This window comes from Humulus lupulus, chromosome 6, assembly GCF_963169125.1.
Source record: "Humulus lupulus chromosome 6, drHumLupu1.1, whole genome shotgun sequence".
NCBI lineage: Eukaryota > Viridiplantae > Streptophyta > Magnoliopsida > Rosales > Cannabaceae > Humulus > Humulus lupulus.
This window is the reverse complement of record NC_084798.1, coordinates 202,293,014-202,305,489: the sequence shown is the minus strand read 5'-3', so window position 1 is coordinate 202,305,489 and position 12,476 is coordinate 202,293,014. Positions and strand designations below refer to the sequence as shown.

At 32.3% G+C, this 12,476-nt stretch overlaps 1 protein-coding gene across 1 annotated transcript; it reads left to right on the top strand.

Moving 5' to 3' along the window:
* Positions 1–8,378: 8,378 nt before the first annotated feature.
* LOC133782982 (uncharacterized) lies at positions 8,379–11,389 on the top strand. The gene is made up of 6 exons (XM_062222477.1): positions 8,379–8,573; positions 8,678–8,802; positions 8,936–9,032; positions 9,137–9,246; positions 10,580–10,654; positions 11,121–11,389. The coding sequence occupies exons 1-6, from the start codon at positions 8,504–8,506 to the stop codon at positions 11,169–11,171; spliced, it is 528 nt and encodes a 175-aa protein (XP_062078461.1). The 5' UTR covers positions 8,379–8,503; the 3' UTR covers positions 11,172–11,389.
* Positions 11,390–12,476: the final 1,087 nt, after the last annotated feature.

The following is a 12,476-nucleotide window of genomic DNA, read 5'->3' as shown; positions in this document are numbered from 1 at the left end:
TAAAATAAACTTAAAATATGCCCAACAAATATAAATAATAACTCAATTAATTATAAATCAACTAGATAACAACTTAAAATATACACAATAAAAAATATACCATAAATACACTAACGGTGTGTTTACTTGCACGTAATCGAAGTGATGTACAATCGAAATCACTAGTAATCAGATTATTGAATCAGAATCAGAATATGTTGTTTATTTAATATGTAGGAATCAGAATCACCAGTATTCTCATTAATGTGTTTACTTTGCTTTGGAATCAGAATAAATTATTCATAAGTTACAAAAATGCCCTTGATTAAAGTAGAAATTTTATAAGCTAATTTTTTTTATATATAATTATCATAATTGAATATTTTTTTAACTTATGAGATTAATTTGTTTTTTTTTATTAATTTATAAATATAAAATGTAATAAGAATATATTAAAAATAAAATAAATTAGTAATTTTAAATAAAACACGAATTAAAATTGAAAAATATTTAATTAATGTATTTATATTCTTTTTTATTGAATCAAATAAAAACTAAAAAATATTTAAATTATTAATTTAATAGAATATGTATGTTTTTTTAATTAAAAAATGATATATTATCTTAAAATATATACTATAAATATGTTAAAAAATAATATGTATATATATTATTTGTCAAAAATTTATTCTATTTTAATTTTTTTAATTAAATAAGGGAAAAAATGATATTTTTATTATTTGAGGAAGAATGAGAATGACAATCCCCCAATTTCATAGGATTGTCATTCCCAAATTGGTGTGGGTCCCACATATTTCATTCACTTTCCCAACAAAATCTAGGGAAGTAAACAAGGGTAATAAAAACACATTCTCCATTCCCATTACTTAATCTCATAAGTAAACACACTATAAAAGTACACTAATGCATCATAATCAACTAGACAGCAACCCTAAAATGTATCATGGATGTATATGATATATGGGAGAAAGAGAAATCTATTATGGACCTTGGAAACATAACAACATGAAGAGAAAAATACATCTATATCGTTGTGACATGATTGAAACTTCAATCTACTACTTAGAACTAATAATTGTTTATGTAACGCCGTGATTTTGCGAGACATTGCTTATAAAAGTCCATTTTAAAGCGATAAACATTTATGACAGAAAAACTTATTTATTGAAATAAAACTAGCCATGAAATCTCATTATTTAAAATAAAATGTTTGACACTTAACTATAAACAATAACGACATTAATAAACCATTTCAAGACAAAAACTAAAACATTCCAATCCGAAAACATTTTAAAACTCTAAACACCGCCCACCGCTAACATGTAAGATCCATGACTCGAGCCCGCACCACTCATTGCTTTGCCTTGTCTTTACCTGCACACAAAGTACCTGTGAGCTAACGCCCAGTAAGAAGAGCTATGTAGGACATAACCCCTCAACCAGATAACATAAGCATAAATAAAAACTTCACAATTAACCACATGCGATATAAACACAATACCACAGTAAAAGTACAATGCGTGCTACACTTACACACATACATCACCGTCTTATATCGCACATTGTACTCACATACGATAATCAACTCACGTCCATGTTGATCAGACATGAAATGTAATTTGCTCTGCCTTGTGCTATACTCACACTTGGCATTCCCACGGGGCATCTCATTATCATGAATTGTACTTGTTGACGCCGTTTTTCGTCAACTTAGAAATGAGGAGCAATTAAACAAAATACCAAAGGACACAAACAATAAGAGACGATTTTTACGTGGTTCAGCAGTTAAAATCTGCCTAGTCCACGAGTCAGTGTTATTCAATTTTTGGAATTCTCTCAAAGCTTTTATGGAAGAAATTTTACACAGTCTTCCCCATACAAATTTCTCAGTCCCCACAAATGAATTATTCCACGCTATTTATAGAGTAGTTTACGGAACGGGTGAGTTATTATCCAAATCGCAAATTAAATATACTTAAATGCATATAATTACACAATACACGCATAAATCCCACAATATTCGGGATTTATTAACGGATTACAACCAATCCCTTATATATAGGGATATTCAAACAGTAACTACGTTCACATGTGTTTATTGACCTCGAATGAATGCCTCCGAGATTGGTCATCCACCACGAGCTCGTCAACTTGGTTCACCTCGGTCTTAGCAAGAGACTTTATCGAGATCATCCCTCCCCGAGCTCATAATGCCTGAGCTCGAGTTGTCTTGTCTGATGGCAGAAATTGAACCAGTAGATCTATACAAGTGCTAACTCTCCTTTCATTGTAACTTTGAGCTCGAGTTATAGCCTCGGAACCGCTTCAAGATTGTGTAACTCTGAGCTCACCAATTTCGATGTCACCGTTTTAATACTCAGCGAGACCGTCCTTGACTTTCTCATTACAGTCAACTATATGATGAATATGCTTATTCCGAGCTTACATTTCACAAGCATGACTTTCGAGATCAAAATTTTTATTCTCGAAATTTGGGTGTAACATTTTTCCCTCTCAAAAGTATCAGCTCGGATCCTATCAGAAGGAAAACTGATACTCTTATGTTTGGAATTAGATCAAATGTTATGTCTGGATGAGGTGACATGTCAAATTGTGTACCACTTTGGAGAGTTAGGGCACTATCATTCTCTATTAGATTACTCTCTAATTTTGCGGGTAATTCTCCAATATTCTCAACCTCAAGATTATTCAATGATGTAGCAATTGGTCCCATAGTACTCTCCAAATTCTTGAGAGATGCTTCTGTACTCTGTAGAATAACTTGGGTCTGTATAATTGAAGCCACCAATGTTTTTAACATATCTGAAATTGATGGTTCCTGATCTTGTGACATTATTGTAGGAGGTTGTTGAGGAAAATACCCATAAGCCTGCTCTGACATCTGTTGAAGTTGGAGATTGCTGGCATTCAGTGCATTGATGAGTTCTCCAATTGATGGATCTGAATATTGTGGCGTGAACTCATTGTATTCTGATTAAGAGTAGTAATTTGGCTCAACATATTGATTTCCACCATAGATAGAATATTCCTCCTATTGTGAATTGTAATTGCTAGAATAGGAGTCATATCTATTCATTTGAGGATCATAATAGTGTTGATAGTACATTGCCATGTCTCAAACCAAGTTCAATGCAAGCCCTAAAAACATCAACCGCAACTAATAGACTAAGTTAGTAAAAAGAAAAAAAAAGAATAACAAATTAAATAAAATAGTCCCCAGCAACGGCGCCAAAAATTTGATGGGTGTCGTATGTCGTATCAAATTTAAATATATTTATTCCTTATTACTCACTAAATTATTAGTAAAGTGGTAGTAAGGGTCGAACCCACGAGAACTATTATTCAATTTATCATTCAAAATAAAAACAAGAATTAAATATGGGATTTTGTTTCAAGATTTAATAACACAAAATAAAGTAATAAACAAAGAACAATAGATAATACGATTTTAAAGAAACAGTTAAGAATTATTCTCCACCTTCGACAATCAATCTATCAACAATGACGAATAATATTCCATATTCCCAATTAAACTATTAACCACGTAGATAACACTTAAGCAGTCAATTATCCCAGTTTCCCTAATATAATTAATTAAAGCTAATCGATCTTAATTAGTCATTTTTACCAAGTAATAAACCCATTAAGCATGCGATCTATTTAACCCAGGAAAATCATTACATTCAATGGAAACAAGTTAATATAGGCAACAAATTCATTAAGCATGCAATTCATTTAACCTAGGTTCTATTTTTCATCACAATCAAAATACTCGTCACAATACTCATAATTACAATTTATCACTCTACTTAGAATCCTAAACTATTATATGAATAGAAATCCTAAGATGATAGTAGAACAATGCAAAACTCTAATTAGTGGCCATCTAAACAAGATTTTACAAGATTCATAACATTCAAATAGAAAAATAGAAGCAATTTAATATAAGGGATTATAAGAAATAAAATTCATCAATGCATTCAAGATGTCATGTCTAGGGTTTTGAAATAACCCTCAACTATAAAGAAAACTACTCCATAATCATATTCATATTCATAAACATAAATATTCAATGAAAATAAAAGAGTTTTGAGAAGAAAGAAAAACTATATTGAAGAATGTAGATGATGATGTCTTTTCTCCTCCTCTGTTGCTCTAGCCTCTAAAATTCGCAATCCAAAGTTCTATTCAAAGTTAACCCTATTTCCTTTCATCACCCACCAAAAATTACATTTAAAAATTGAAATTTAAGGAAAAATCGATCGCCGGTCGCGACCAGTGTTTCTTGGCAGCCTCGGGCACTAGAAAATGTATTTTCCAGAAAATTGAGCTCCGGCTGCGGCCTGGGACATTGTTGGCTGCGGCCACTACATTCTGTCCACCAGGCCATGGCCGTAGCAATTTTTCCCGTTTTTCAATTTTTTCTACTGCAATGACTAAATTATTTTAAGCATAACTTCATCGGTATAACTCGGAATTGGACGATTCAAAAAGCTATGGAAAGCTAAGAAAAAGATCTAAAACTTGTATTTATAGGTATATTTCTAAAAGAGTATTGAAAAGATATCAAAATCAAGTGTAAAGTTTCAGACTTGTAATCCTGAGCTTAACCATTGCTTGTAAAACATCCCAAATTCATTTGTTTTCATCAAAATGTCTTGAAAATCCTAAAAACACAAAATAAATTAATTAAACATATATAAATAAATAATCAAGTGCATAATCATAGAAGAATAATGAATTAAAAATAAACAAATTTAATACTTATCACTTATTTCTTTTCTTTTTTATAAAAAAAATTAGCTATAATAATTGTTTCAAAATATTATGTCATTGTTTTGTATATACATTATTTGTTTTGTTAATGTTTCTATATATACTAGGTGCAAACAACGTACAATGCACATATGCTTAGTTTTATTAAGTTTTTATGATTATCATATAAATTTTAAATAAATAAAAAATATTATATATAAAAGAATGACAATTAAAAGAAAAATGAACTAAAATATTGTTTATGATTTTAAAAAAAAATAATATGATAACTTTTTAGATCACAAACTACTATATTTAATGTACAAAATATTTATGATATTATTCAAATCACACATCAATAATTGGAGAAGAGACTTGCTTATTCTTGATAAAAGATAAATGTTATTCTAATTTCTTAAGTAATTACATAGTCAAACTATTTGTACACACACGACACTGTAATGTATTTATTATATTTGTTGTTATTTAACATGAATATATATAGGGTCGCCTACGGCGCTGCCATTTTTTTTTTTTTTGGGTTATTTTCTACACCTAGATAATTTTTTTACCAATTTTTTTTATATGACGATGTACATTGTAGTCATTTAAGACATCCTGCAAATTTTTTAGAAATTCTAAATAATTTACAGTGCCGAAAACAAGGTTCACACAGCTTGTTGCACGCGTTCTTATTTTTTTTGTATATGAGTGTAAAATTCAACTGTTTGAACCTCGTTTTCGGCATTGTAAATTATTCAGAATTTCTTGAAAATTTGTAGGATATTTTAAATGATTACAATGTACATCGTCATATAAAAAAATTGGAAAAAAATTATCGAGGTATAGAAAATAAAAAATGGTTGCACCGAAGTCTTACCCTATATTTATATAAGTTAGATTAAGTAATAAGAAAAACATGTTTTCTTTTTTAAATATAAGTAATAAATTAAAATTATGTATTATATATAATAACAATAATAATTTATCACAGTTGAATTTATATTAATATAATTATTAAATTTTTTAGTTTTGTATTAAATATTATTATAATAATATTTAAATTTATATTGATATAATTAATAAATATTTATTCTACCAAAATTTTATAAAAATTAAGATTATATATTATTATAATACTTATATTTTGTTACATCTAAATTTTGAGAATAAATAAATAGTCTCGAAACGTAGGCTCGTAAGTTGTAAACTCGAAGTGAACAAGTATTGACATTATAGTTGCACAAATAAACACGAAGTTCTAGTGCTACGTCATCAGTACTCAAGCATGAGTTGCAGACTCAAAGGTAGAAGTCTCTTCCAAAAGGATGAGTTAGAAAAACTAGTCGAGTAAAGAGGTGCCGACAATTGGAACGGTGAGCTCAAAATTACGTGATCTCGGAAGCGTGTTAAAGCAGTGTTCAAGCTCGAGGACGCATTAAACATATACACGGAAAAGCTGTTAGGAAATCCTTATTTCTTTGGGATTAGGTTAAACCGTGTATTGATTCCCTATTTTTATGAAATCTTTATTTAAACAATGCATTTAAGTTGTATTATTATTACTACTATTATTAAAATATTAATTTGAATTTAAGTTTGAATATGTGTTGTAACTTTCCTAAACTTATGGGAACATATCCTTGTAACCTGGTCTATAAATAGCCTGGATCTAGTCATTTGTACTCATTCACAATTTGGTACTGAGAAACGCTTTGTGAAAATTGCTCTTTCTTGAAGCTTTAACGCAGTTCTTAATAAAAGTAACTCGTGGACGTATATAGATTTTAACTGCTGAACCACATAAAAATCTCTTTCTTTTCTTTTCTTCCTGTTTAATTGTTTAATTGCTCTACATAATTACGTTGAGGAAAAACTTTGTCAACAATTTGTTGCTTTCATTGAGAGCATTAAGTAATTCTTCTTACCGTTTAGCAAAAAAAAAAAAAAAAAACTTCCCGCTTAGCAACAATGGTTGCCCTGAATATTCCTGGAACCAGTGGGCGGCCACTTCCCCAAATCCTTGAAGAAAATACTCCACGTACTAAGGAGCATTCTTGAAGGCCTAGCAAACAACCAGTCGTGGACCAGAGAACGGCCTGGTCAAAGTTCTAGACCTAATGAGAAGGATTATTATAATCAGAGAGGTATGTACCAGCAGTTGAGCTCGAAAATCAGAGGTTGCGTGAACAGTTAGTCGAGGCAATGTGGCTAAATGAGGAGATGGAAAGATAATCCGCTGAGACCCAAGCACCCCTGCGGAGGACCAGAGGGCGACCTCGGGGAAGTACGGCTGCCAGGATGGGCGAACAAATGGCCCAACAGGCTCAACCAAGGCCTAGGGAAAATACGGGAGAAAACCTGCCCAGGGCGTCATCACAAAACCCTGTCAAGAACAACCCAGCCAGGGACATTCCCGCATACCCTAGGAATAACCAAGCTCCCTTGACAGCTCGGAGTGATAACCTAGGACCTGATAGGAATAATAGTAACCCTGAATCTGCAAGGCCAAACAATGAGAGGCTGCTGCCATCACCAATCAGGCATCCCTCTCCAGCTCGGGGTGTACCCCAACAAGCTCCCAACATAAATCAAGCTGGGGAGAGAGCACCCCAGAGGCCTTCTCAAAGTGTTAGAAGTGGAAGCCGGGACATGAGCCATCGTGCTCGACTCGAGCATAGGGGTGAACGCAAGATCCTAGTAGGGGCACGTCGGGAATATAGACAGGCTAGACAACCCCAATCGTCTAGGAGTTATGTGTCGAAGTCCATTTTATTATTGAAAACTCCCACCTTCTCTTTAACAATCAATGCACTCACCAACAATCAAAATACATTTATTTGTTTAAATTATAATTTGAGATCTTTTTATATACTTTTCAATAATACTTCACACAAAATTACATCAAAAATAATTATTAGAATTTGAATACCTACTAATAAATGCTAAAAATTTTAACTCATAATTCTTAAAACAAATTAATATAGTTATAAAATTATAAAATTTGAGAAAAATAATAGAATTTTATTATTATTTTAATTTATATATAATTTAAAAATAAAAATTTATTATCATTATTAATGTCAAAATATCGGGTTTTTTATTGTGTCGTGCTTTCAGACTAGTTTGTTCGTGCTTTCGTGTCGTGACGTGCTCAGGCCTATGTCGTGCTGTGCCAATTTTCAATTTGTTTCATGCCTGGCCCAAACTCGTGTTTTTTCATACCATGCCGTGCTCGTGCCGGTTTCGTACCGTGTTAAAAAGTCCAACCTGTATTTACAGCTCTAATTCAAGTATATGAAAACCATAACGTGTCGTACCACTAAAATAAAATAAATAGCCTATCATACCACAAAATCCTCCCTATAAAGTAAATGGTTATCATTTCTTTTCAATTGTGGTGCAATTTTTTTTTCGACAAATAGTGAGGTGCAATTTTTATTTAAACAAACACTGATAGAGAAATGTTTGCAAAACGACGTGTCGTATTTAATCGTCTACGTGCTCAGGAAACGACAGTAATAGAATCGCCGTTTCCAAGCGCGTTGTTCGCACGCACCCACCGAACTAGACCAACCAACCAGGCTCGACCCGACTGTGAGACTATTTTGTTCATCTGCAATCTGCCGAGAAGGTGGGGGAGTTGGAAAGACAGTAATGCTCCACGCTAGGGTTTTCCAGAGCTAAACCCTAGGTCTGTGCGTTCTCTCTCAATCTCTTCTACGCCATGGGCAACGGTTCTTCTATGCTCACCCAATATGACATCGAAGAAGTCCAAGAGCACTGCCGCAACACCTGTGAGTAGAAATCGTTTCGGTTCATAACAATTTCTGATCAGTGGTGTTTGTGGTTTTTGATTCGATTTTGATTTTGATTTTACGTATGGTTCTTTTGGTTCTAGTTTCGCAGCAGGAGATCGTTTCCCTGTACCAGAGATTCTGCCAGCTTGATCGCAACGGCGGAGGTTTCATCTCCTCAGACGAGTTTTTATCTATACCTGAAGTCGCTGTCAATCCACTTTCCCAGGTCATTATCTCTGGAATTATATGGAATTGGATGCATCTGTATGTGTATTTTCAGTATATAGAAATATATATTTATATTTATATATATGTATGGAAGTATAATTCATTTGTATTAATTAAGTCTTAAATTTCAGAGATTGATGGGGATGTTAAATGGATTGAACTTCAAGGAATTTGTGGCATTTTTGTCAGCATTCAGTCCTAGAGCGAGCCAGCAACAAAAGATTGAGTGTAGTGATCCTATGTGACTATATATCTATATATTATGATAGAGAGATGTTCAAGCTTAGAGTTCGGTTGTCTCTTTAATTTTGTGGGTTCTCTTTGTTTTGTAGTTATCTTTAGAGTATATGATTCAGACTGCAATGGAAAAGTCACATTCAGCGACATATTGAACATTTTGAGGGATTTGACTGGACAGTTCATATCTGAGCAACAAAGGGAGGTAAAATCTATTATTTTTTTCGTGTTTCTCTTTTATTTAGCAATGGTATGAATGAGTTGAGACTTATGTGAATTGTTTAACTGAAACAGAACAAATGCTCTTTAGAATTGAGATACTAGGATTTTCTTTGCTTTCTTCAAATTTTCACTGATCGTAGATACTAGTTACTATCAGATACTACTTAGAGTGATAAATGCTTCCCTTTTGATGCAAAAATTCAGGGGGGTTGATTTTATATGAATTGATTACACCAATTTGTGGCTATATGATGGATACTCTGGGCAATGTGGATGTCTAAAATCAAGCTTCAGTGATTGGGCTAAAGTTGCATCTCTTAAATTACACACATCTTTAAGAATTCACTATTATGATGGGCTAACAATGAGTGCCTTTAGTTATTTTTTATATTTATAGATCTCAAAACTCAACAGTATTCATTAATAGCATTATTAAGATTTCCAACCACATTCGAAACATGTGATTATCATATAGGATTTCCATTAAGTTTTTTTAAAACTGGTTCCCTGCCTAAGTCTACAGTATTTGAGGAACAAGAAACTATAACAATTGTATGTATGTATCTAGGAGGGACTCAAACACCAGACCTTGTGAGAGCAAACCACAAGCACGACTGTTTGAGCTGCCCCTCTTTTCTTGTGTGATCAGTTAATATATAGTGCGTTTAGTTATTTGTTAAATTTATGGATTTCAGAACTCAACATTATCCATCACTACCATTATTGGAATTTCCAAATACATTCAAACCATCTGACTGTCTATCGAGTTTAGGTTCCTTTAAAAACAGCTTGAAGTTGGTTTTTAAAGCTAGAAGAGGAAAAATGAGCAAAATCACCTAGTGATTAGATTTATTAAAGTAATTTTGTTTAAAATCCAGTTTCTATTGACTTTGCAAATTTGAAAAATTTCTTAGTACTTTTGGCTGGAGATATTGAAATTATGAGTTCAAGGCAGTGTGTGCTGTGAAAGAAATGTCACGTTGGAATAATGATTGTATTTTTATTTCACTGAACAATTAATATGTTTTGAATTACTTATAAGACTCAATATGTGATTGGAAACTTTGATTCATGTAATTTTGTCCATGGAACTTTTCATTTCACTAAACAATTAATGTGTTTAAATTTTCATACAAGACTTAAAATGTGATTGGAAAGTTTGATTCATGTAATTTTGTCCATGGAACTATGAAACCCAAGTTTAAATTCTTGATGCAAAAATTCAAATTAGCTGTAATAAATGCATCTTTTATAACCAGAACCACAAGGTGCCATGTTGAGAGGTGATGCCTAACATTTATTATGTGTTTTTACAGCAAGTGTTGACTCGTGTCCTCGAGGAATCAGGGTTCGCGAAAGATTCAACATTAGGCATATCCGACTTCATGAAGGTATAGCGAATTTCCATTTTTGTTTAATTGAATTTTTCTATTTTTCTAGTAACATGGTACATGGTCATTTTTATAAACTACTTTTGCATTATCTTTTTTATGAGAGGGAGAGAATACTTTTATATATGCTTGTCTCCCGTCCTGCATAATTTTTAAAGCTCTTTAAGGTAGTTGAAGACGAAAATTTTGGTCGTATATCTATGCAACCATTAATTCCAGTGCTGCTTTTTTCTCATCTTATCAAGTACCTAGTATTGTCTTTGTCACCCATTACTTGAACAGTCATCTTCTGACTTTTCCTACACGATCTCTTTGGCAATTTCTTCAAGACATTTCAACACGTTTGAATAAGTGCTCCTCACATTTACTTCTCAATAAATTGTTTGGAAAAATATATTTATCAAGTCATTCCAACTTAAAAAATACATATGGAAATACTGTAAACTGATAGCCTCATTGTTTGCAGGTTCTGGGAAACTCTGGCATAAAGATGGATGTTGAGGTTCCTATCGACTGAAAAAAAAAAGAAAAAAAAAGTGTGTGTGGGCATTTATTTGAGATAGCAATGTAGCACCAAATCGTACTAGTAATTCATTTAGTGGATAATTGCATAATCATCTGTTGTAACTTGTAAGCCTTTATAATTATTGGCAGTAGTTCAAGTGTTCAACCTGTTTAATAACATGTTTTGTGGATAACTTCAAGCTGTTGAGTAGTAGGGACATTTTTAGATAATTGATACAATTATTTCACTTAAACCCAACCCCATGTTACCATTGACTGCAGCTAACCAGGCTTATTCAGAAAAAAAGGCATTTTTGGGACTGAAAATTCTTTCTACCTTCCCTACTTGAAACCTTTATGAATCACCAATCAGATTGGGTTAAGTGTTATCTAAACTTGTTTTAACTTAACTCACAAGATTTTGTTATGTCAGCCAAGAGTGGTGGTAATGACACGAAACCATTTTCTTTCATATAACTATTCAAGTGGCCCTTTGATGGTTTCAGAGTCATTTTCTTTCCCTTTCTGAAACTGCAACTTCACACACACACAAGCCAACCTAAAGTGAAACAACTATGATAATATGAGGGCTAAGAGGATCTAATTTAGTCCCCCACGCCCTAAAAAACAGTGAATAATTGTTCATTATTAGAGTTGTAGTGACCTTAGAAGAAAGTTCAGGGCCATCCACCACCTCTACCCATGATGCTTATCTTCTGCTTTTGCTTGCTGGTCCCCTAAATAATAATGTAACGCATGCTTAATCAGTGGGTCTTTGCCTTGTTAATGAGTGAGCTTAGATTATTAAGAAAATGACTCCACCACATGCACTTACTTTGCTTTGCTAATGAGCTAGGTAATTAGGGAAACGACTCCCTGACTTAGGGCAGAATCTTATGACAAATATATTGAAATATATATTTTTTGCATACTATCTTTAATTTCTTTTCTTCTATATATGTCTGATATTTAGTATAAGATCCAAATATAGTATTTTTAAAATAAAAAAAATTTAAAAGTTATATTTTTTAAAACACAAAAATGAAGACCGTAAGAATGATTATCAATAAATAAAAGAATAAGGTATCTATGAAAAAAAAATCCTAATTTTCTATGAAGCATTTATTGTAAAAAAAAAGTTTCATTGATATCTTACCACGCAACATTGACATCGGATTCTTCATCCCAAATTATTTCAATTTAATACTGCATGATTGACCTTTTTTTTTATTATTTTTTACCTTTGCATACATATGATTGTTAGAAAACTAGCCAAAAAAACGAAATAAAATAAATAAAAATGAAAGAGGCATATAGT

What these genes read in the sequence shown, in the direction of transcription:
- LOC133782982 (XM_062222477.1), top strand. Translation starts at nt 8,504, where the DNA reads ATGGGCAACGGTTCTTCTATGCTCACCCAATATGACATCGAAGAAGTC. An exon ending in AGAGCACTGCCGCAACACCT is followed by an intron (nt 8,574 to 8,677) that starts GTGAGTAGAAAT and finishes TTTTGGTTCTAG; the next exon opens with TTTCGCAGCAGGAGATCGTT. An exon ending in TATCTGAGCAACAAAGGGAG is followed by an intron (nt 9,247 to 10,579) that starts GTAAAATCTATT and finishes GTGTTTTTACAG; the next exon opens with CAAGTGTTGACTCGTGTCCT.